Below are 27,041 nucleotides of genomic sequence, written 5' to 3'. Positions count from 1 at the left end.
CCACCCAGTTGCCCCCAACCTACATATTTTTAAATGACGAAGCTACTTTGGTTTTAGGCATTCAGTGACATTCTAAAATAATTGGATTGAGATTTACTGATCTGCATTCTCATTGGAGAAGGGGTATTACTCATTTGTGACTTCTCAATTCCAACTGAAATTGAACATTTTTTTAAAAACTCATTTTTAAGGAGGACATCTAACCAGCTGTTAGATGTTTGTAGCTTTAACCTTAATGGCTTATTTGTAGAGAACGTTTCCTGAAGGAATCCTTCATGAGAAGGACAACTGTGGACTTGGGAACAGTAATTTACTTAATCTATCTTAAATTTGGTTTCAGTGAGCAACCCTAATTAACCTGATTTTTTGCCGATAATCACTCTCAATGGAATCAAATCACAAATCCGGGGATGGATTGAGCGGCACCCAGAAGGAAGCAGCCCTTCGCGCATTGGTCCAGCGCACAGGATATAGCTTGGTCCAGGTAGGAGCTTCTCATGATATCTGCTGAGACCCACCACTGAATCCACCAAACGGTGGGAAAATGTGCAAAATGTGAATGGTCGGTCGTATAACTGTTAATGGATGTTCCTTCCTAGCAGGGAAAGAAGTCACATCATTTCAGGGTTGTAGGTGACCCTGGAAGGTGATGGTCTTTCTACACTGAGTTATCAGCTTACCCTTCACTGGCCATTTGAAAGCAGAATCCGGGTTCACGATCAGAGAGACTATCACAGCTTTGAAAGACTGCTTTGGTGTATGAAAAAGCAATTGGAGTTTACCACCCATCGCTTTCTGTGAAATAGAACCAAGCTAGTGATTGAAGAATCAGCAGAGAGCAAGTCATCCCAGAACTAGCCTGTTTCCAGACAGACTCCCTACTGGGGGTCCAGGAAGATGATTAGATGCGGAGCCCCAACACTGACTGTCTGGTCATCCTACCGATTTCATGATGTTTTCTGGTAACAGCTACCCAACCACGTTCCGGATACATAATAATTTTCCTCATCTCTAGCAAAAGGAAAAATGAATAAGTCCTAAAACTGGCTCTTTACAGACATTGGTTCTTAAGAACTATCTATATATTATGGTATCTATGACAGCCTCCTTCAGAGAAGTTAGGACACATTGAAAAGAAAACTATTATTAGAGATATTAATTATCTTATTTGAAGAAACAATGTTGCCGGTTTTACTATCAGGCAAAGCATTTTCATTCCCAGATGCACCCTTTCACACACATGCCTTTCTAACTTAACCAAACCCATGTGCTTTCATGAATACAAATTTCATATGGTATCAGTAAACCATGCTGCACCATTTAATTACATATTCCTTTGTCAGATTGTGTACGTAGTTATGTTAGAAATGTTACCAAAAGTATTTAAATTTTTTTTCTTTTTGTCTTTGTATGTGAAACAGTCATGCAAAGAGAGTGGTAGTACAGAGCACTTAACCCTTTTGAAAAGCAATTTAAAATTTATGTATTATTAAAAAATTATTAAATATTTATTTTTGAGAGCAAGGTGAAGGGACAGAGGGGCAGAGAGAGAGAGGGAGACACAGAATCCGAAGCAGGCTCCAGACTCTGAGCAAGCTCTCAGCACAGAGCCTGACATGGGGCTTGAACCCACGGACCACAAAATCATAACCTGAGCCAAAGTCCGACACCTAACTGACTGAGCCACCCAAGCAACCCAATTTCCTAAGATTTATGTATAAGAATGTTCTTCTGGAAGTGAATCTGTAAAGGCCCAAATATAATAATAGGAATACATATAAACCTGTCTAGGGTAGCATTATTTATAACACTTCAACATTGCAAACCTAAATGCATAAAAGAAAGTTATTAAGTAAACTATGAATAGATATAATCATTACATTCAAGAAGCAGAACTTTATGAGAATAAGTCACAAAACAACGTACAGTGTCTGCTCCATGTTATTCTAAGCCCTGCTCCTTCCTTTTCCCCCCAAATGAAATTCAGGGCAAGTCTCATGACTTTTCTGGTAACTTTCAGGTAATAAAAAAAATCCTGCACTCAATAATAACAGGTCTAGTGCAGTATAAGAAACTTTGAAGGTATAGATAGCTCTTTCCTTCCCCACGTATGTCAGGGTACAAAGTGATTTCCATTTTCTTCCTCTGTGCATTCAGAAGCCTAACTTCCGATGCCAGTCTGCTAACTACACTTTCTGACTCAGAGCTGAAGCAGTAGGAAGGGATCAAAGCAAAGGGGCGGGGGCAGGTGTGTGCCAGACTGGGAGTCAGCACTGCCTCTGGGCCGGCAGGGAGGCTCATCAGGGGCAGGCGTTCTCCTGCAGCCTTGCCTCCCAGGACTCCACTCCCCTCTGGCCAGACGCTTTCCTTTCCTGGATCTCTGGCTCCTTCTGCCTGCAGGGCTCATTTTGACACTCCAAGAGGCCTTCTTGGGGAAGACAGAGATAACCCCTGATTCCTACCTGTGGCCAAACTCAAGTCCTCTGGGAGCACTCACACATTCTCTGACCAGAACAATCTGGAAGTACACTGGCCACAAAGCAACCATCCCTCCTTATCAACAACATCTAAGGCAGCAGCACCCACCGCTCTCACCATTAGGTATTTCAGGAATGAGTTAGATCCACCTGCGAGTGTGCGCCCCAGCGTGGGAAATGCACATGGAGCTCTCCGAGCTGTTTCCTTAGGTCTCCTCTCCCTGCCTTAAGGAAACCCAGATCCACTTCTCATATCCCCCCCACGTGGGGAAAACGAGGATCCCCGACCCACCAACAGGGACTCCATAAATCTTTGAATAAACTCCAAAAACCCCTCTCAAACCTCTCCATCGCTTTGTGAAACTCGAGGAGGATCGGGAGCAGAGAAGAGGTGTTTGGTCAAGAATAGAACACAATTCACCAGCTTCCTGCCACCTCCTCATCCCGCGTGGTGGTCCAGCGACTCAGTTTCATGTCTAAACCAGAGGCCCCAAAGAGTCCCGCCCATCTCAAAATCTTGTTGCAAATGACACAGTATTCAGTTATTAAATGATCATTTAAAAAAAAACCGAAGGGCAGAAAATTGTAGTCTATTATTACAACTATGTAAAAAGTTTGCAAATAGTATATTTTTTAAAAGACCTGAGTAGCTGTGGAGATGATCATTTTATAAAGTGAATGCTAGGATTTAAGAACATTTGCATTACAGAGGGGAAAAGCCCAATAGGGCTATTTTACTCTTCTAATTAAAAATATCTTCCAATAAAAGAACCCTAAAAATATATGGCCCATCTACATATTACTTTGATCTTAGGTATTCAATTACATTCAGAAAATGTTAATGAGATCACAAGTTAATAACAACTAAATAATAGCAAACATTTAATGGGCACTTCTAATTCCTTTGAAAAATTAATTCATTTAATTTTTTTTAACATTTAATTACTTTTGAGAGACAGAGTGTGGTGGGGGAAGAGCAGAGAGAGAAAAGGAGACACAATCTGAAGCAGGCTCCAGGCTCCGAGCTGTCAGCACAGAGCCCAATGTTGGGCTTGAACTCACAGACTGTGAGATCACGACCTGAGCCAAACTCAAAGGCTTAACCAACTGAGCCCCCCAGGCACCCCTAAATTAATTCATTTTATGCTTAAAACAACACTATGATCATCTCCAGTTTCCAGATAAGGAAAACAAGGCACAAGCAAGATTAGGTACCTTGCCCACCATTTACAGGCTATAATTCTACTGCTACTGGCCAAAATGTCAGGCAAGATATACAGAACTAAGAGCTGTTATAATACTATCTTTATATTTGCAGTGTTAGAGACTAGCATACCAGGGCATGCAATAAATATTTTGTTGAGCCTAAACTTGGTTAACATGATTCACTTTAGGTATGCTATTTATTTGTTAGCAGAATTACTATTGGGTCAGAAATTCTTCCATATATAAAACCTAGAATTCCAAAGTCTAGCTATCCCCATCAAAAGCCTCTGATCAAGGTCTAAATACGTACATGAAAACCCTTTTGAATGAACTAGAAAATCTCTCCTGATTTTGGCTGCAAGGTACAGGAGGTCACTCAAGACTTCAAGTTGGAGACCTGTTTTAACCAGCTCTTTACCACAGGCAAGGCGTATGATCTTCAACATGTCCCTTGATTACTCTTGGCCTTGATTTCCACAATATTGGCTAGGTCCTACCCCCACTCTGCCTGTCATGATGCTGCAATCTTGGTATCTGTTCCATCTGGTCACTAGTCAGCAATCTGCATTAACCGGCTGGAAAGGGAGAGCACGTTGGAGCACTTCAGGACTGAGGGGAGACCCTTCAACCTTCTCCTTACTTCTGCCTTCAAAACCAGAAGGCAACATCAGGATTCCTTTTGTAAGTCTCTGCACGGGGCCCCTGGCTAAACATCTGACTTTGGCTCGGGTCATGATCATGTGTCTGTGGGTTTGAGTCCCACACCAGGCTCTGTGCTGTTAGTGTGGAGCCTGCTTTGGATCCTCTATCTCCCTCTTTCTCTGCCCCTCCCCCAGTTAAACTCTCCCATACTCCCTCTCAAAAATAAATAAACATTTAAAAAGTAATTAAAAATGAAAATAAAAATCTCTGTACAAAAACTTAAGATAAAGAAACATCTGACATCAATTCAGGGAGCACACCCACATAAAGGTCATTTAAAATTTTATGGTATCTGCCAAATTCAGTTTTGAAGGATTTATTTTTGTTGGATCTTTGCAGCCTGTGGGATTGAACGTTAAATGCTTGTAAAGCAAGAACTCAAAAACCAGAGGGCAATTAATTGGTGCTCTCTCTCGCTAGCAAGACAAGTACAGCTGTCAAAAGTAGAATTTTGCCGGTGACTTAATACGATGAGCCAGTGTTTCATATGCCAACTGATGCAGCATCTTGTGTCTTCGAGGGTTTGCAAACATCCACTCATTTAAAATAAAAAAAGATATCACAAAGGACATTTTTGGATATTGATAGCTGAAAATTTTATCAAAGCATCTGAGAGAATAAAAGAAAGTTAATGCCATGTCCCGCATTCAGTAGACACTCGTCTGGAAATATTTTGGAACAAAGTTGCCACCGTGCTTCCTTGCCGACACTCTATGTCTCCCGACAACAGAATTACATGGCATGTAATTCTTTCCCCTCTACTTTTTCATTCTTAACTGAACTTGCCAAATTTCCTAAAACAAATATATTTTTTGAGAGTCAAAGAAATAAAATCAGATCATGAGGATGCTATCTTCAAGAATGCATTAATAATGTGGGTCATGAATTCTGACATGCGATGATCCTCCCACCTAGAATTTTCTCCGTAACACCAGAAAAATAGGTTTTCATAAATGAGCCTTTGCAGAAAACTTCCCACCCAATATGCAATCAATTTACATCAATCTTAATTCTATTAAAACTAAAATATATTTAATAAAGATTGCCTTTGAGTAGTCTGAATATTTCTTAATTTTTTTAATGTTTATTATTTTTGAGAGAGAGACAGAGTGTGAGTGGGGGAGGGGCGGTGGGGGGGGCTACACAGAATCAGAAGCAGGCTCCAGGCTCTGAGCTGCCTGTCTACACAGAGTCCAACTCCGGCCTCAAACTCACAAACCACGAGGTTATGACCTGAGCTAAAGTCTGATGCCTAACAGACTGAGCCACCCAGATACCCCTAAATATTTTTAAAGTAGGACATTTTATTTTATATTAATTATAAATACTTATCATATTTATCATGTATTTCCATACTTTTGTATTATTTTTAAATAATTCAAAATATGGTGTGCATTAGTGCTGTTTGTCCAACTACCCTATTGATAATTTATTTTCTTTTTTTAGTGTTTATTTATTTTTGAGAGACAGAGAGAGAGAGAGAGAAGGAACACAGGAGGGACAGAGAGACAGAATCTCAAGCAGGCTCCATGCTGTCAGTGCAGAGCTCGAACTCGTGTACCATGAGATCATGACCTAAGCCAAAATCAAGAGTCAGATGCTTAACTAATTGAGCCACATAGGCACCCAAATAATCTATTTTCTAAAATCATTACAATACAAATTTTTATGAAGTATGGTAATTTATTTTTTCTTAAGTTTTGTTTATTTATTTTTGAGAGAGAGAGAGAGAAAGAGTACGTGAATAGGGGAGGGGCAGAAATACAGGGAGAAAGAAAGAGAATCTCCAGCAGCCTCTGCACCAGTAGTGCTGAGCCTGACGTGGGGCTTGAACTCACAAACCATGAGATCATAACCTGAGATCATAACCAAGAGTTGGATGCTTAACTGACTGAGTCACCAGGCAACCCCTCCATTACATTCCTAATCCAATGGTTGCTTGTAGTACACATAAAGGTGTTTTGTTTGTTTGTTTCCTTAGTCCCTATCATTGAATGCAATGTGTAAGTAGAAGGCCTTGGAGTTACACAAGTATCAGATGTAGTGTCTGACCTAAAATGCATATAAAGTTGGTGCAATAAAAGTTTATCCAAAATTAAAAATGATAACGTAAAACTGCATTGAGTGAGAACATAGCTGTGGGTGTTCCCTTTCCGTAGAGAGAGAGAGAGAGAGCATTGACCATCCCCTGGCCTAATGAGTAAGGACAAATATTTACACATAGGGATGTTCCTCATAGTGGAATTTATAATGTTAAAAGTTAGCTATGTCCTAAAAGTCCAATTAAATATTACTTGTCACAGAAAATATGGCCACCCTTCTATGTACCAGTTACATAGTCACATAAAACTATAATTTCAAAGAAAGTCTTGGAGAAATGTTTAAATATGAATGTTTACTTAAAAATCAGAGTGCAAAACTGTATACAGCTTCCAAAAAATATCCTGAGAGATTATCTACACAGAGTAAAAATACTGAAGCATAATAGAATGTAATCTCTGATTAGGGTAAATTTCTCTGGCCTGGGGCTCTTCCCCCCCCCCAAACTTTCTATAATGAGTATGGACTATTTTTATTAGAAGGGGAAAAAATCCCAGGAAGTGGAAAGATGTTCTAAGCGGCATTCAGTTAGCAGTAGAAAAATTGGGAAAATTTCATGGAGAAAAAACTCATTATTAAAGGTGCAGGATAGTGCATCAGGCTGGTCTTTCAAATCTTTTCATGTTTGAAATTTGCTTAATATCGATATAGTCCAACCCTTTAATTTTGAAGTCAGAAAACAAGCCCCACGGTTATACAATCCAGTAGAGACACAACCCAGAGGTCAGCAAACTGACTTATGTCTCAAATTGGCTCCTGCCTGTTTGGTCATCATCTCAGACTAGGAATGATTTTTCACATTAAAAAAAATTTTTTTTAACGTTTACTATTTTTGAGAGACAAAGAAACAAATGTGAGCAGGGGAGGGGCAGATAGAGAGGGAGACTCAGATCTGAAGCAGGCTCCAGACTCTGAGCTGTCAGCACAGAGCCCGATGCAGGGCTTGAACCCATGAACTGGGAGATCATGACCTGAGACGAAGTGGAACACTTAACTGACTGAGCCACCTAGGCGCCCTTGATTTTTTATATTTTTCAAGAGTTGTCTTTTAAAAAGTGAACAACATCAACTATCTGGCCCTTGACAGAAAAAGGTTGCCGACTTCAACTCTAACACTTTTTTTAGGAGCAAATCTACTATGTTTAAAGAAAATCCCCCATAACATAGATGAGTGTCTAAACTTCCTTAAAAGAAGCAGGTGGCCCTGTTTCTTCTACCGACTCCCACCAGCTCCAGCCAGAGCCCTCACTCACCCTTTCATTCATTGACTCCACAAAGAGGGACACGGGTCCTGCCTTCATGAAGATTATTCTCCAGGGAGAGGCAGAAAATAACCAAGAAACCAAAGAATAATCAACCATGTGAAGAGCCACAAGTATAATAAACAGGTTATATCCCAGAGAATGGCCGGTGACCCTCTTCAAGCAAGAGGACACTGACGCTGGGACTTGGAAGATGTGTGCCAACAAAAACAAACCTTGCAAGGAACCTGGGACAAAATAGCCTCCTTGGCTGAGGGGACCATGTGGGCAGTACGACAGAAGCAAAACATGTATAAAATGCACAGCACTTTTGAACAGACACATCAGTGTGTCTTTATTTTAAAGACCCAGTAAGATGACACCAGACAAATTAGAGAAATGAGTGGGCCCCATTTTTCCCTTCCTCTGTTAATCAGCCATGAGCCTGGGTTCCTGGGAACAGTTCCCTCGGACTAGGAACAAAATACAGCTTAATTCCTACTCCTTGAACTTTGCTTGTGGTGCATATTCGATTATATGGGGTTTTAGTACAACCACATATCTTAATTATAATTTGGTCATCTCCTCAACAATAGGTATAAGCCATAAGGTAGGAAGATTAAGTATAAATAGGATTAGGATACCATCCCACTCTAGGGGTGCCCCAAAAGAATTCCCTTCATCTCTGTGGTTTTGTGTAATGTACTTTAGTCATTTCACTTGGGCAGTTCTTAAATTGAGGTTTGTTTCTTATGAATAATGCAATGAAAATAAGCAATTCAGGATCCCAGCATTTACAATTGGCTTCATCTAGATTAGCACAGTGAGAAGCAGATGGGAGAACACTGTGGCATTGACATTCTTTCCCAACCACCACACAAAAATCCTGGGGACAGAAATAGGAATTTGACTTCATGGTAAAATATAGCTCCCAGGTCCTACTTTTTCCTCCCAGTGCCTGTTGCCACCTGCTCATGTCCTGGCTATCCAAGGACATAAGTCATTCACCAAGTGTGTTAATACTAATTCTTTAAATAGGGAGACAAAGCATGAGAACAGGAGGGGCCAGTCAATCATCAGAAACACATGTTTCCCTAAGCGTATCGCCCCAGCCACCCACAGACCAACTTTAAAACTCCCAAGAAGCTTTGCTTCCACTAGCCAGAGGTGCCTTTGCATGGTGCAGAAGACTCCAAATGGCACAACTGTCCTGTGACTCTTTCTGTGGAAAACGTATGCCTGACAGGTGATGGGAACTTCAGAATTCCAAGAAATAGGAATTCATTCCTGAAGCAATTTGCAGACATCAATGAAATTCTCCAAGAGCTTAAAAAAAGATTGGTTATAGATGCACTCTACAATATAAGGTTCAAAATCTTTGCAAACTATGTCTGATAGTGTTTTCCTTAAACTAGAAGCACATGGGGTTTTCTATTTAAAAATAGGTGTGAACTTCATGACTCAAATATATAGAAGCACGGACAGGTCCTTGGGACAATGGACTCTGCTTACAGGCAACTTCAGGATGTCTTAAATTGTTGTTTCTTTAATGCTGACCAAGACAAGTATTAAGGTTTATCAAAATAAGTATTTTTAATAGTGAACCAAAAGTAAGTGACTCTTTACTTAAAGAACCTCAGTTTGTCATGAGATTCAAAGATAGCTGTCTAACATAGGCAAGGACTAAAAAAGGGAGATCACAAGACCATGCAGTCATGAATCTGTATAGGATTTCAGTAGTTCTGATTCTTTTTTAACATTGTTTCAGAGGTTCAGGGGAGAAAGCGGAGATAATGTTAAATGGCGACTTGCCACAGCATTAAATGACTGAATCTCAGAGTACGAATTAGTCTACAGCTGGCCCTGGGACAGTGAGGGTTCGGGTACTGACCTCCCCAAACACACACAGTCAAAACTCTCCCTATAGCTTTTGACTCCCCAAAAACGTAATCACTAATAGCCTACCGCAGACCAGAAGCCTTACTGAGAACGTAAAAGGTCAATTAACACCAATTAATATGGGGTATTATATACAGTATTCTTACAATAAAGCTAGACAGGAGATGTTAAGAAAATCATAAGGAAGAGAACATATATTTACATGTACGTGGACCCACACAGATCAAACCCCTGTTGTTTGAAGGTCAACTATAGTTTCCATCATCCTTCAAGCTTTCCGATAGGAAGAGTTAGTGGTTGAGGGTACGTCTGAAGCACCTCTCCAGTCTCTTCTGATCTTCTTAAACAAAGGACAGGACTCGGGCTCAGTGGTTTTAGACAACCAGGCTAGCGAGAATGCAATCATGATTTCTGTCTTATACAGTGGTTTTTATAATTACCTTCCAGTTGTGTGAAAGGATCCCAATATTTCACTTATAAGAATGATTTGTTTTCTTTTTTGTCTAAGTTTCTTTAAGAAAAGAAATCAATACAAAGAAAGTCATTAAGAATAGCAATGAGATACATTGATTTTTTAAATCTCTACAAAATTCCCTTTAAGGGTCCTTTTGACTAACTCACCAAACATCCTCTGAATCTTTTCCCACATTGAACTGTGGGGTCAAGGGTAGCCTCCCTTCATGACTCTCACCAGACTTTTGCCATCACCTGGCCAGCTCTGTTCTTTTATAAATAAGACTTTAAAATCAAAAAGGGCTAAGTGCCTTGTCAAATCCCTCAGCTTGTCAGAAATTAAAATTTATGGAGAATTTGGTAAGGACAATAATTACTGTATAAAATTCCTCTCATGCCAAAAACCAAGAGCCTTAAATGGAATTCTTGGCATATTGAACCAAGTAGGACAGGCTAGGAGGAGGGCAGTCACTCAAACCAACATTCTTCATCTGCAGGTGGACGAATGTCTTTATCTGAATGTGGAAAGTTTTGTGTAATTTAACCAGATCTCGAACTACCAGAATATTACTCAATTAAAAAAGGTGAACCAAATCTATAATTTAGCCTATTGAATAAATTACACATTCTGAAAGGTAAAAGCCCAAAAAGGATCAAGCAATCACCAAAGCTTTCACCCAGTTATTTCTTGGATGAGGTCGAGAGGTTCCTGTAGATTTCAACAGTGTGTCAACACACATGCCCAGAGCCAGAAGGCGGTATGAGCACAGCGAATCTGCTCTCACACAAATAGGTGCTGTGGGGTCCATTGTTAGGTGGATTTGGTTGCAAAATGTGAACACGGGGTCTTAGAAGTAAGTTGGCATTTTACCTTCCTCTTAGGTAAAAACAGATACACTCCAAAGAGTTTTTCTGATTTTGAATTTTGCATAAGAATAGTCTTGAATTGAATATTCCCATGAAATTGGCCAGATGTGTATTATAAAAAGCTTTACAAAATACAAGGTATATTTAAAGGGTTGTTTGCTTTTGAATACTTCAAATAGTGGGGCGCTGAGTTCCAAAATAATGGTTTGCTGCACATACTCCTTCAAGGGAAAAACAAATTATTACAGGCTATTAAATGCAGCATTTGATAACATTAATTAGTTCTGTCTCCATGACACAACAAATAACCTGAGATGACATTAGGAATATTTTCTAGGAAATAGGCCTTCAAATATCAGCTTTCCAAAGTAAAACAGGAACATGATTCCTAATTTGCTAAAAAGTCATTTTTATGGGAAAACTGTAACATACATTTTTTTACAATCAAACGTAACGACTTTGTGGAGAATGAAGTGAGTTTCCAAGAGCCAAAATCTATTTGCGTTTCTCTTTGTGATTTTTGCTATGATCCCATGCCACCAAGAATATTATTCAGAATTCATTGAATCAACCATTTTTATTCAAATTAAGTTTAGAAGTAAACATTCTCTCACTTATGTAAACAGAAAAGCCACAGGTTTTATATGATAATTACATGTTTTCTAACGTACAAAAAAAGACCTCTTAAAACATTGGCCTATAAACTATGTCATATCCCACACACACATTTTCAGAAACTCTAAGCTATGTGAGGAGAAAGCTCAACTTGTACTTTGCTTGTTATGTCCCTGCTTTAACTTTTCCCCTATTTCCAGATATGGTTTCGCCCTCTATCAATTGCAACATCCCATTTATCCAGCCTTTACATCACAATTATTATTGCTGTATTTGTAGAAAAGTAGTACCTGATATTTGTATTGTATATGCTTTGTAAGGGCTATAAAATATATAGCTAATAATGGTGGGGGAAGGGGGATTCCTGGGTGACTCAGTCGGTTAAGCATCGACTCTTGATTTCGGCTCAGGTCATGATCTCATGGTCAGGAGATTGAGCCCCAAATCAGGCTTTGCACTGACAGCATGGAGCCTGCTTGAGATAGATTCCTTCTCCCACTCTCTGTCACTCCCCCACTCACACTCTTTCTCTCTCTCTCAAAAAAAAAGTATTAAAAAATTAAGAAACAATATATAACTAATAAAGGTAATGTCAAATTCTGCCATATATAAGTTAAAAAAAAAAAAACCTCTGCTTCCTAAAATTTCTCAGCCTAAAATAGATTTTACCAACCTGAAGTCACTGATGTTAAGATGTGAGAGGAATAATTGGTACATAAAACATATAGAATCAATAAAATGAGTGTTCCCCATAGCACTGTCTGCTGTCCTCAGAAAATAGAAGGGTCACTAGCAGACCAAAGGTAGAAGCACATCTAAGAGGATCCTTTGGGTACATCTAAGTACTCTTACATTGGCCTTGAACCCTATGACATAGGGGACATATAGGTGGTATATGGGTGGGCATTGAAATATGTCTAATAAAGAACTTTATTCAATCTCACAAATCAATAACTGGGAACATACAGTATTAAGTCATAAACTTCAAAAGGTGCAGTCCCAAAAGACATTCTTGATACACTGATATCACTGCTGAGAACAGTCTACAAGAGTTTTGGCTCAGAACCAGTGCTCTGGCCATGGCCTTAGTGACTCCCATGCTTGCAAAGGCTACAAATGCCACCCAGTCTGAATGAACCATCCACCACCTGAACTAACAGGAACAGAAATAAATATAAATATCAGCAATTGGGAAATGGGCAAGAAGAATATCTGAAAGCAATCTCTTCCCCTTGGCAAGAAAAAAACAAAGGACCAAAGAGAACCACAATGAGGATTACAGATAACGTTCAAAGAATCATTCAAAGAATTGAAATTACTATTTAAGAAATTAAAAAAAAAAAAGACTGTAGGAATCTCCTTCCAGTTTATAAATGGGCTCACTAAGAGGAGACAACAAACCATCTAGTCTCCAGATCTGGTGAAACTGAGTGAAAAAAGTAGGCAGAGCACAACATGAAGAATCATGAGAAAAATGCTTTCATGACTTTTAACAGTATATACGCCATGAAATTCACCAGACTGATAATCACTGGACCTTCAGACTAGTGTTTGTGCAATAAATTAAACCAGTGTGACTCTAGGTGAGTCCTGTAGTATCTCTGGTCTCAATTTCCTCATCTGTAAAATGAGCATGTTGGTTTAGTATAAAAACCAAAGAAAAATATTAATACAAGCATAGGACTTAGTATTCAAGTTTTGTCTTTGTCATTTAGAGCTTGAGTGACTTGGGACACAGTCTGTGCCTTGGATGTTTCATCTATAAAATGAATACTATCATCTTTATGGGTTTGTTGAGGAGATTAAGTGAGTTAATACATGGAAATCCCATCCTTAGCACAGTGCCTGACTCAATTAGGGTTAAGTGTTGTGGGATTGGGGGGGGGGTGCTGTTACTGTTATGTATAAATAACAGAAGTCAGCTCTGGCCGATTACACAGAAAATGAGTTTATTAAAAGAATGTTTGCTTATGAAAACTTTGAATTTGGGAAACTAGATTTAAAAGTAAGGTTTTTAAGGTTTTTAGAAAGTAAGGTTTTAGGAAACCGCATCACGAATCTGGAATAATAAGAAAATGCATCATGGGTACTCAACACTGCAAGTCTGCACCAGTATAATTTCTACACCAGAAGTCAAGTTTACTTTATTATAACCATGAATGTCCCAGCTGCAAAAGAATCTGGAATGACAAGTTATCTGGCCTTTCTTAACTCTTGTAGGAAAATAAATTTGTGCTCAGATTCCCCAGATGTGCAAAAAAAGCAGATGCTCAGTGGCCAAAATGAACTCTGTCCACTTAACCTCATGCGAGGAGTCATTGCTTACAATCATTTATCAATGTCTGGGTGGTTTTATTCAAGAAGATGGGTATACATCATTTCTTAAAGACTCTATGGTTCTGTAATGAAAGATTTAAAATCTGTGACAGAGGAACTTTCAAATACTCTTGATATATAAACTGAATTACTAGGTGGGCTCAAAATCCAATATGTGAATTCAACCCACTGGATTTATAGTTAGCATTAGATCTTCAATTTTTCATGTAGCTAGTTGAAGGTTTCTATCTATGTATGTTCTATGAGAGACAGTAAGTGGTTTCCAAATCTTCCATTAGAAAAATAAAGCTTTCCAGAGTGTAATGAACGTTCTCTCATGAAAAACAAAAACCTATATTCTTGCTCTCTGAACTATTAATACATTTGTGCTGCTGAGGGAACGTATCCCCTGAGAAGGACATCAGCCAGTAGGGGAAAGAGCCATTATAACTGGACTTTATCTATTTTAAACTCCTTAACTATAAAAACAGAGGGCCAAAAATACCGACAATACAGCTCCCAACTGTCCTTCCTGAGTAATGGACAGCTATTCTAATCCCATGACTAACGCCCAGCGTGGTCTTAAATTGGCCTGGACTCCCAGCCTGGTGCATTCCAAGCCCAGTGGGTGGTGGGTAAAGCAGATCTCCCCCAGGGATAAACATTGAGGTGTCGCTGAACCAGCCAGACTCCATGATCCCAAAAATGATCCTTGGGGAATTTTTCTCCCAAGTGTTTATAGAAACCATAGTAAGACTAATAAGTTTTCCTGCCCAGTCATTTTGGCTCATAAGCAGATGAATCCTCCTATGCAAGTGAGGTACGCAAAATAGTTTAGTGATATTTTTAGCAATTATAGCAAAAAAGAATGTTGAAGGGAAAATTTTAAAGGTCAATCTGTTGGTTGCCTATTTATTTTCAATCTATCAGACACAGCCTGTCAAATCAGAAATTCTGGAATAGCTACTTTAGTATTACGGGGTGAAAGTTTGTTTTCTTCAACCTGAAGAATAAAAATGTTACTAAAATTATTCTACATGTATTCCAATAATCCATTGAATAGACCTCTAGACATTTAACATACACAGAAATTACCTCCAAGAGGTCATTATCAACCAAATGGTGAGGGTCAGACCATGGAGGTGGATTTTACTTCAGCGATAGAAATATCCCTCCTTATAGGCAATGGATATCAGATATGTCCTTCCAAAACTTGTGTAATAAAATTATTGCAAATTGAAAAGGATTTTAAATATAGCAGAGAGCTTACAATTTATTTGCATGCTAGTTTTATTTCTTATATGAGTATTTAAAGGTATGGATCTGTTATAAATGATTAGGCTTCCATAGGACAAGGTAAAATGTGGGAATTCAGCTGATGGTCTCTGAAACCAGACTGCCTAAGTTTAAATCCCAGCTTTTCCTCTTCCCAACCAGGTGACTTCAGCAAATTACTTAATATGCCTGGGCTTCAGTGTTCTCCATAAAACAAGGAGAGCAATAGTCCTGAACATATGATGTTCTTTAAGGGTTACAACAGTGTCTGTTATGTAGCAGGTGCCATATAGGTTTCTGTTAGAAAAGAAATCAATAGAAATTTTTAATGTATCTCTGAAAATATCAATGTCATATTTTTCAGAAAACTTTTGGTTAAGATATAACTCATTGAATTCTTAAGGAAAATTCCCCCTTATAAACATGAAACATTTTATTTTCAGTGATGTAAACATTTTGCTCCTAGATGACTTTGCAAGAACATAGGGGAAGGAAAAAGTACAAGAACTCTTGAGATAAATACTTAAATACTTAGTAAAATAAACACCTAGTTGTTAGAAGCATAAAATAATCAAGGCAAGGTAGAACACCCAGTTGATGACCCTTTTTTTAAATTTAAAACAACATGATATAAGTTAGGAATAAAAATGTGATCACAACCAGAGACATAATTTATGCTATGATCCATGTTAGCCTTTGTGCTAACACTTATCAGGTAATTGTGGAAGTCTCAGTTGGGATATAGAAATATTTAACAGTGAAACTAGCTGCTGCTTTACTTCTGATTTTAAATGATCATGTAAAACAAGGTTTTTAAGCAGCTAACAATTGACGTTAAGAATATACATGGAAAAATATTTGGAAAAGCAAATAAACTTAACACTAACTACCTCTAAAGATGGGTAGGGTGACACACTGGGAAATGCTTTTTTTTTTTTACCTTATATATTTACCGTGTTCTTCCCCTTCTACATTACTGGTTTTTTTCCAACAATATATATCATTTTATAGTTTAAAACTTCTTATAGTTTAAAACTTCTTAAAGCATTACTTGTAGAAGTTAGCAATGAATACTGATATTTGGTCCCCTAAATTCACTTTTCTCCAAAAATAATAAAGTGTAAAGACAAAGAGCTCTGTCTTTGCCTTGGTGGGAAGTAAGAGGACCCTGCACCCCAGCAAATGCACTGTTCCAGGTCAGCAATGGGGGACCAGGCCCACACTTCACAGGGAGCCCCTGAAGTTTCTTTCGGGTCTTTGACCTCTGGAAAAATAAAGACAGTAAGGCTATCTTTAATATCTAATGTCTAGTAAAGAAAAGAACCAGAACTACTCCTTCCCATAAAAGCCAAGTGTTGGTTGGTTTTACCATGGGTTGGTTAAGGCAAAACCAAGAAAAAAAAATGAAGAAGACGACAACAATGACAATGAAGCTAATTCTATTTGGACTGAGAACAGCACTGCTCCTCACAAAGAGATCCAACACAAGCAAACCCCTCTCACCATCTTGTCAGCTTTGAAAACAGATTTAAGTTCCTCACAAAATTAAGGCCAGTCCACACCTTCAAACGTTAATCTCCAAAATGTTTCTATTTAGGGGCTCACATGGCCCCCCTCACCTGGCACATGAGACTGCCCAAATCCAGGAACATGAGACGAAAATTAATAATTATTGACTATCTATCAAATGCCAAGAGCAGTGCCATGCATATTTGATGTATTATCTCCATTAATCAAACAGCCAATATTAACCCCCACTTTGTAGATGAGAATACTGAGGTTCCAGGAATTTAAGCCATCTGCCCAAAGCCCCATAGCTAGTGAGTCATGGGACCAGGCAGCCCAGCTCCAGAACCCTTACCACCACACCACAGACTCCATGTTATAGCAGAACCCTGGATTCAAATTATAGTCTGATCCTCTGATGGTCAGTCATTGGTGAGTGTGAACGACAATAATAATATTTGTCCAACACTTGACATGTTTTCATGATGCTTAATGCAAGCAAGCTGCTGAAGCACAGAGCATGGTATTAAAATCCACATAAAAGACCTTGATTTTCTGCTCTGATCAGCTATTTCTAAAAAAAACAAATTTTTTTTAACATTTCTTCATTATTGATAGAGAGAGATAGAGCATGAGCATGGGAGGGGCAGACAGGGTGAGACACAAAATCTGAAGGAGGCTCCAGGCTCTGAGCTGTCAGCATAGAGCCAGACATGGGGCTTAAACTCACAAACCATGAGATTATCACCTGAGCTCAAGTTGAACGTTTAACTGACTGAGCAACCTAGGTGCCCCCTACCAACTCATTATTATTTGTCAGTGATAAATATGTTCCTTATCATGATTTTGAAAATAACGGAGGCAAACTAAAGTTCTTATTGTTTTCTTCTCTCCCTCATACAATCCACGCTGGATTTGCAGGAAAACGGACAAAGAAAATATGGCGGACCTCCACCTGGCTGGGATGCTGCACCCCCAGAAAGGGGCTGTGAAATTTTTATTGGGAAACTTCCCCGAGACCTTTTTGAGGATGAACTTATACCATTATGTGAAAAAGTGAGTCCAAATAATATTTTCTTTTATCTTTTAAGGGGAAAATACCCCATACTTTGTTTCACTCTCATTCTTGGTAAGTGATGATGTCTCTTCCAATTGCCATTCCTCAACGTGGACAAAGTTAAAACCTCTTTATAAGTGGCTGTCCCGTTATTGTCACTGACTTGATGTAGCTCTTCCTGTGCCTGACAGCTTGAACTGCTTCTGCTAACTTTCAAATTCTATCTTTGATCTACAGTGACACAGACATACAGAGTTTGCAGCGAGATAGCTACTCATCTATAGTAATACTACAGCAAGCCTCCAAAAGAAGATACTTCTCCTACTTGATATTTTAATATCGTTTTATTTGTTTTTCTTTCATAGTTTACTGTCAAGTTGGTTTCCATATAACACCCAGTGCTCATCCCAACAAATGCTCTCCTTCATGTCCATCACCCTTTTTCCCCTCTCCCCCACCCCCATCAGCCCTCAGTTTGTTCTCAGTATTTAAGAGTCTCTTATGGTTTCCCTCTTTTCCTCTCCTTAACTATTTTCCCCCTTTCCCTCCCCCATGGTCTTCTGTTAAGTTTCTCCTGTTCCACATATGAATGAAAGTACATGGTATCTGTCCTTCTCTGCCTGACTTATTTCACTTAGCATAACACCCTAGAGTTCCATCCACGTTGCTACAAATTGTCAGATTTCATTCTTTCTCATTGCCATGTAGAATTCCATAGATAAAACACATCTTGATTCATTCATCAGTTGACATTTAGGCTCTTCCCATGATTTGGCTTTTAATATGGTTTTCAAAAGTATACCATTTTCATTTAAAGAATGTGTACACTTGTTATGGCTCAAATGTGTGTCTATACATAGTGATTCAAAATGAAATTTCCTTCTACAGGTTTGAATTTGTCTGTCCTAATGCATCAACAAGATGAATACTGTGGTTTCTCAAAGTCATTATATAATTGAGGGATACATTTCCTCAGCTTTAATTCCAAGTGATATGTTGTTACTAAACCCAAACTTACAGGGAGGACATAAAATTAAATTTTATTTTTATTATTTTCCCCAGTGGTGTTTCAACAACCCCATTCCTAGAAAATTTAGAAAAACTGGAGTGTATTTATTTCTTTCTTTAAATGCCCAAATCACTTGTGTGTGTTGGTCAGCCTCAGTTTCAGAGGTGTTCCTAATTTCATACAAATGATCTCATTTGGCATGTGCATAAGTTATGAGGATTTAATCCTGTAAGAATCTTATATACTGAACCTGAAAATGAGCACCAAGATACACCTGAAATAGATGAAACATGTTTGAACTCTCCTCATGAGCCCATGATAGATAGGTGTCCACCACTGAATATCACGGCATGAGGAGACTGTGCCAAGGGGTAACCAACCACCAAGGTAAGAGCACACATTGAACGACACCTCTTCTCCTTGTATATGCCCGGCCTGTTATGGTCACTTATCATACACCGTCCAGCAATAATAAATTGCTGAGCCTGGCTAGCTGGAGAGCATTTATGGTAGAAGGAAAGAGTAGTTTATACCCAAAGCAAAAGGTCTGGGGCTAAAGGGGTAGGGTGAGTGTCCTTCTAACGTGAAGGTCCTGACGTTGGGCCAGCCATGTACGACTAGCACCTACCTTCAGCCCAGTGATCAAAATAGCAACAGGAATCCCCAGATTATCCCCTCTGAATCACATCTTCTCCATACATCTTGAGATCATGGTGGGAGAAAGACCACTAAGAAATCAGTTCAGCAAGGTTCCAAATTGAGTGTCCAGGCTTTTGTTTTAAACATCAGTGGTGGAGTATGACCAAGTAAAGATAAAACTATGGAAACTTCAGAGGCCAATGTAGAGGACAAGGACAAATCTATCAAGACATTGTCCTTCTGAGGACAAATGTGTTTCTTGGTTCCTAGGATGGGAGATAAATCCACAGATAGAACTGAGTGATGAAAGGCCATTTACTCTGTTGAAAACATATTAGGTCAGGCTGAAATGCCATGGATACATGTTTTCTCAATTTAATTTGACTTTGCCCATGAGTCAGATAGCAGATCTGAACCCAGCATGAAAATATGTGGAACATTCCACACAGGATGCAAATGTCACACATGACAGAGGTAAGACTTCAGAAAATATGGTGGGAGTGTGTGTTCACTTGGAAGTACAGATATACAACCATGAACTCTCTCTCTTTTCCTGTGTAGATTGGTAAAATATATGAAATGAGAATGATGATGGATTTTAATGGCAACAATAGAGGGTATGCATTTGTAACTTTCTCAAATAGACAAGAAGCCAAGGATGCAATCAAGCAACTTAACAACTATGAAATTAGGTAAGATCCGCCTCTTCTGATTAAAAATGAAGCAGACAATGAATCTGTATAAATATGTGCTGGGCACTGTTCAAAATATTGGAAATATCAAGATACCTTTCCCTATCCTCACAGTAAGCAAATAGATCCAGAAGATTATTTAAGAGTAGGACAGTCATATGTGGACTTGAAAAAAGCAAACGCAACAAACAAAAAGTCGTACCAGACCTACCAATACAGAGAACAAAGTGATGGCTGCCAGGGTTGGAGAAGGGAGGTGCTAAACATTCTGGAGGTTGGACAGATAAGACTGGCTAAATATTGGATTTAGAGAGTGAGCAATATTAGAATTTAGGGAAGAAAGCTGGGGTGTTGGTCCCAGTATCTGTGAATGACATAGAGTCATTGAGATGGGAATTGAGAGGGTAGCCTGCTGCAAACATGAAGAGCTTAGTTTGGGAGAATTTACATTTGAGATTCACACAAGACACCCCAGGAGAGTGGTGGAGGAGGTGATTGTCCATATGATATCAGAGTCAGAAGAGAGGTCACAGAGCCTGTCAGACACAAAAAATGTTGCAAGTCATGGGACCAGTGGAAGGCTCCAGTTGGCCCTGTGCAATCAATAACTGGCTTTTATCACTGGAAAGAAGACTGGCATCATGAAATGGAGTTCTAAAACCTTTGCATAGAGAGGGAACTGTCCTCAATCCTCTCTTAAAGAAATTCCTGGGCCATCTGGAAGAAAGATAAGTGGAACAGTGGAAAAGCAACAGGTTTGGGATCAGACAGGCTTCACTTGAGTGTCAGCAAACGACATAAGCTCTGAGCCTCAATGTCCTCATTCCTAATGTGGTGACACGAGTCCTCATTTCACAGGTGTTATTGTGAGGATACTATAAAGATTTTTAAATGTTCGGCCCAGTATGTGGAACACAGTAATAGGTCAATAAATGATAGAACTCTTACACAGTAGCACATCCATCAATTCTAGGATATAGTTTTCATGTATTTCCTTTCTGTCTCTGAAAATTATTGTCATCCTAAATGTGAATAGAGAACAGATGTTTTATAATTATCTTTTGTCTCACTTCCTTCCTATATGCCCCAAATAAGTCATGTATTATCCTTATAATTCTGTAAATCAATCAATTACTGGGTAATTTTTCTTAAAACCCTTTAGCCACAAAAAGATTGACTGGATTGGCAACCCTAGCAGCCTAGCCGCAGGTCAGAGCCTGGAAAAGGGGTTTGGAAGAAAGTATAAAGGGAGTTCCACACAGGTCTCCACAGATCCCAAAGAGCTCTGTCCACTATGTGGAGGATTGTCTGGTGTGGAAACTGGGCGATCAGTGCACAGGTGACTTTGGAGAAATCAGGGACCTCGTTCAGCAACAGTTTTCCCATCAGTACATAATTACTCACCTGTTCTCAGCATCTGTCATAGGAGACAATGCACACTGAACCATTTTGGAAAGGGCTACAGAAAGTTTTATTTTAATATAACTTTCAAATATTACAATTACAGGGATTCAGGGATCCAAAGAGTCCTCATTCCTTGGTCTTTCATGGAGCCTAGACAACTTAAGACCAAGGGTTCTTCTCAAAATGGCTTTGATGTTGAGGTGGATATAGACATGGCTATGTAGGGACCCGGTACAGTTTGCTGTAGCTACTCAACACTTTGTTACACACTGGGGCCTGTCAGTGCCTTAAGATAGAGAGGGTATGAATAATGAACACAAGACATCCATTATAGTCCCTGATACATAACAGTATTCTCTGTGAATTTCAGGGTCTTCATCTATAAAAGAGTTAAAAAAAATACTTACCTCATGGAGGCATTATGAAAAATAAATAGATCATGCAGTAAGGCTCATTGCACAGATCATATGCTCTTTGAATGTTTGCTGATGATTACAGCAGAAGAGGAGGAGGAGGAAAAGAAGGAGGAGAGGGAGGAGGAGGAGAAATATTACAAAGCATTTGGAAAGAGAAAGCTGGTGGCCACATTCCAGTCAAGGTTCAGGCTGGATGCCAGAAGCAAGGGGAAGGCACAGAGGTACTTTAAAAATCACGATGTAGGATAAATAGAATATGAAGTGGAAGAATGAATACCCTAGAGCCGTCCTCACCTACTTCCACCCTGACTTGGATCCATCCTGCCGGAGAAAGGATCAGTCCTCTCTTGCAAAGAAGAAGGATAAACTTCAATTGGCTTTTAGCCACCATTTCTCAGGGGAGAGATAAGGTTCTTTATCCGGAAAAGACCCATAATTGTCATATCATTCTCCTCCTCATCAAATATTCACTGAGATTTGTCTAAATGCCTGGCTTCTAGAGACATTAAAGCCATGCCCTAAGCTTGGGAGAGATGGCTTTTCATCTCCAAGCAGTTCCAGGAAAGTGCCTGACAAACCCCACAGATTTAAAAATAGGACACGGAGCTCCAGGCTCCACCTGCATTTAACTTATACCTGACTGTCCCTACCTCAAAAAGAACAGACTTTCTAAAGAAATAATATCTTGGAATAGAGGGGGGTCTTAGGAAAGGAAGCAAAACAAAACAAAAATCCTGGAAGATTACTTTATCCACCCTTCCCTCTCCCAGGGGAAAAACCACATTCCTGGGGCAAGGTCCACCAGACTGTGACGGGCCTGACACAGATCCGATATGGGGTCCTCAGTTCTTCAGCAAAGCATGGAGGGCAGCAGGGCAGGGCCCCCGTGGCGGTGAGAGCACCTGTCACACGACGACACCGCCAATCCCAAGAAACCAGAGCAACCTCCCATTCCACCTAGCTGAGCGCCTCTATTCATGACGCACAATTTCTGTTAAACGAACGTGACCCATTTTTAATAACTTTTTGTTATTACAAAAGTCACAGAGCCTAATACACAGCAAATAGCAAAACCAAACAAAACCCATTCCTCCATAACCCCGTTGCCCCAGATACTCGCTATGTTGGCTTTTTATTGTCTTCCGAGATTTTCAGTACCATGTCCATCAAAATGGTCTTCTATGTACTTTGCCATCTTTTTTTAAGCCAGCAACATATTGTGAGCTTTTTTAAATCAATAAATATTTTTCTACATTACTATGTTTAATGATTATCGAGCATTCTGGGGTATAAATGCCTGTCTATTGTTCCAGTGATTCATGCCAGGAGTAGTAGTGTACACCCAAGGGGACATTTAGAAAGATGGAGAGGCATTTTTAGATGACCTAACAGGGGGCTCTTAGCCTTTAGTGAGGAAGAACCCAGGAGGACAAACCCACTACAGTGCACAAGGAGGACACGTCCAATCCAGAGGCCAATTTCATCCCTTAAGAATCTCAAAAATCTTAAATCACTTAATTTCTTGGAGCTTCAAGGTTTTCATCTAGAAAATGGAAACCACACCTGCTCTGCTCATTTCACAGGTTTAGTGTAGGCCAAATAAGATGATATGTGAAAATTTCTAAGACATGTCAGAATAGCTTCCCTGTTTGGCTGGGGAAGGCAGGGAGCAGCCAGGTTTGCAAGTTCATGACCTTCCTGGGCCAGGCAAGCTGCAGGAGCAATGTGTGCCAAGGTGCAGCGACCCCAGTATTGGGGATTATCCTGGGCGGTAAGAAAACACTGTAAAAACCAAATATGCCACATCTCCAGGCCATATCAGGTCCAAGGTCATAGGTCTTTAACTTCATAAACCTCAATTGCACAAGATTCTTGCCAAGCAGAATACCTGCCTTTATTTATTTATTTATTTATTTATTTATTTATTTATTTGCAGAAATGGGCGTCTCTTAGGGGTGTGCACCAGTGTGGACAACTGCCGCCTGTTTGTTGGGGGGATCCCCAAGACCAAAAAGCGAGAAGAGATCCTAGCGGAGATGAAGAAGGTCACCGAGGGAGTCGTCGACGTCATTGTCTACCCAAGTGCCACAGACAAAACCAGAAACCGGGGCTTTGCCTTTGTGGAGTACGAGAGTCACCGGACAGCTGCCATGGCCCGAAGGAAACTGCTGCCAGGTCAGCACCCCACCCCACAAAGAGAAGCTTCCTCTCTGCTGCAGGCTGCTGTGTGCAGAGGAGACACCTGCTGTGTGTGGTCTGCTTGCCCTGGAGCTTTGCTTCTGGGCTATCCTAACCTCACCCCCTTCTTATACATGTTTCTGTAGATTCACCTCCCTGAAGTTTTCACAGAATGGGTTCTGGAAAACATGCCCTTAGGCTAATGTACATGCCCTGGGGATATCCAGAGCTATGAGCTGTAGCAACCCTGTAATGAGGTGTTCAAGTGAGGAATCATCTCAAAAGTGAATATATACATTATTTTTCTATACAGATGTTTTTGTCAGGCATACTAGAAATGGAGGATATTGTCCTTCACGTTGTAGAATAAACCTGCAAGCAAAACTTTATCCTGATGCCAACTAAGTGACATGAACTTATGTCGTGACTCCTCAGTGTCTAATATTTTCTAATTTGGGGTGGAGAATAGAAATAATAGCTCTCCACAGAAAGGCACCTGGGAGGTGCTACAACCACAGACTGGGTCCCATGCGAGCAACAACCACCAAGTTCTGAGATTAAAAGACTCCAACAAGGCTGTGCCTCAGTCAGATCAGCTCAGGGAAAATTATTGAAAGTCCTCTGCTCATCCTAAAGTAGTTACCAAAATGTACACAACGTATAATAGGAATTAGTATTAAAATGATAAGAGAATTTAAAGAATGACAGAGTGGACATGTTGGAATCAACTCTTCTCTCAAGCACATGGAAGAACCAGAAGAATTAAAGATAAAACAACCACCAACTAGATTTATATTGTCCATGTACACATTCTTACGAACAAGCCATGACTAAGTCACAGGGATGGAAGGTACAGAGTAGGGAATGTAGTCAATGGTATACTAATGGTGTCATATGACACTGTGGTAGCGACACTTGTGGGGAGCACAGCACAACACATAGAGTTGTCCAATCACTTCGTTGTGCCCCTGGCATGAACGTAACACGTGTATCAACTATACTTCAGAACATACACAAGTGTTAACTCAGTAAGAGCATTTGCCCTCTGGTCAAAATTGGAAGATGGCCTCTGATCTTGTGGAAGACTTTTAATTAATATTTTCATGAAGATGGCTTATAAATAAAAAGATAGGAAATAGCCCCCAAATTTGCTGAGTCCATTAGAGAGGTGAATATTTTTAACATTGATGCTTCCTTTCACTACTCTGTCACCCCCCAATGGCCAGACCTCTGCCGCCCAGACACAGACAATCCCAGACCCTCCTCATAGGCGTCCTTAGCCTTTTGGTGACCTGAACTTCATCTTTGGTGTCCTCTTCAATGCTTCTCTCTTCAACGGTTCCACCACGAAAAAGTTCCTTGTATCCATCTTCAGACGTTGGAGTCTCAAAACATATATTTCCAAACAGAGACTGTTTTCAAAAACTCCAGATTATTTTTCCTGCTCTGCTTTTTTGGACATACCCCACCATCTACCTACTCCATCCTGAATATTACCATCAGATCACTATTCCCAAAATATCATGCCATCCTTTCTACAATTCTTGCAAATAGTAAGAATTTGATCTCTATGTGTCGATAGACTGAATGGCGCCACTCTGTCCCAAGGGGTTTGGGGAGACTAGCAGTGAAAGAGGTCCAAAATGGGAGAAAGATAGTTTTCAGGGGCCAACCAGTGTTCCTAAAGAACTAGAATGTCCCCTCAACTTTCCATCTTCAAGGAAAAGAGCACATTGACCCATGAAAGCGCTGCTCTCTACCTGAGCTGAGCTGGCTCGCCCAGCAGGAACGGGCAGCCAGACCTCAGGAATTCTCAGGCACTTTGTTATGTCTCCATCTGAAGCCCAGACTTTTCCTTAGGGATTCTGCCTGCAGGACCCAGCAACCCCCAGGCTACCTCAATCTCACCTTCTTTTTTTTTTTTAATTTTTTAAAATGTTTTATTTATTTTTGAGGGAGAGAAAGAGACAGCGTGAACAGGGGAAGGTCAGAGAGACAGGAAGACACAGAATCCAAAGCAGGCTCCACGCTCTGAGCTGTCAGCACAGAGCCCAATGTGGGACTTGAACCCACAAACCTTAGATCATGACCTAAGCTGAAATCAGACGCTTAACCAACTGAGCCACTCAGGCACCCCAATCTCACCTTCTGCTATGCATCTTTGTCAGGACTGGAGTCAGCCCCCTCCCCCCTCACCTCACTTGACATAGGCCTCAGCTGAGTAAAGTTTCTTTAGTCTGATGGCCTCATGAGCAGACTGACAATGGATAAGCCGGCCAGAGTAAACCATTTGTTTCTGCTGTAGCTTCCAAGGAAAGTCAACTGCCCCTTTGGACACTCTATCTATTACCTCACCATAGAGTCAACAACAACAAACGATTTCAGTCACTGGCAATCCTCTGGAGGGCCTAGTATGAAAGAATGAGATCTTTACCGTGTGACAAGCAAGGACCACAAGAAGCTTTTCCTTCTTCATTGATCCAGACTTGGAGACAGAGGAAATTGTCAAACACAGTATATGGCTCCCCAGCCACCTACCTTCCATGGTGACAGTGGCGGCTCTCTGTGAACACTGCATCTTTGTGGAGGTGTGTGTCAAACAAAGCCATTGTGTCCAACTTAAAAGCCAGCAGAGCATTCTAAGGATACTCTGTGGAAAGTTCTAGGGTCAGCCTGCATGGGGACCACCTGTAGGGTTTGTGAAAGTGCAGTGAGCCAGGCCCTGCCTCCAGAGTTTTGGAGACAGAAGTTCAGGTGTGGCATCTGCTAATTTGCCTTCGTAACAAGTTCCCAGAATGCTATGCTTCTGAGACCAGGAGTTTGAGAACCAGCAATCTAAGTCAATGACTATCCTTCATGGGCCACAGATCTGAATATCCTGAGGACGTTTTTTAAACAATACCAGAAACCAAATCAACCTCTCCTCAGCTGAATCTGCTTCTCGGGGGCACTGGTATTTTCAGTTTTCCACATGATCTTTCGTGCAGCT

General features: G+C 40.1%; 1 protein-coding gene across 2 annotated transcripts in view; it reads left to right on the top strand.

Annotated features, from left to right (window-relative positions):
• Positions 1 to 385: 385 nt before the first annotated feature.
• The window catches only part of A1CF (APOBEC1 complementation factor), a 52,671-nt gene continuing 26,015 nt past the window's right edge, over positions 386 to 27,041 (top strand). For both annotated transcript variants that reach the window (XM_029915082.1, XM_029915074.1), the window contains exons 1-4: positions 386 to 484; positions 17,579 to 17,713; positions 19,924 to 20,054; positions 23,811 to 24,049. In XM_029915082.1, coding sequence (XP_029770942.1) covers positions 386 to 484; positions 17,579 to 17,713; positions 19,924 to 20,054; positions 23,811 to 24,049 — 604 coding nt within the window. The remainder of the gene's footprint in view (positions 485 to 17,578; positions 17,714 to 19,923; positions 20,055 to 23,810; positions 24,050 to 27,041) is intronic.

Source organism: Suricata suricatta, chromosome 2, assembly GCF_006229205.1.
Source record: "Suricata suricatta isolate VVHF042 chromosome 2, meerkat_22Aug2017_6uvM2_HiC, whole genome shotgun sequence".
In the NCBI taxonomy this organism is placed as follows: Eukaryota; Metazoa; Chordata; class Mammalia; order Carnivora; family Herpestidae; genus Suricata; species Suricata suricatta.
This window is presented reverse-complemented; position numbering and strand designations above follow the sequence as displayed.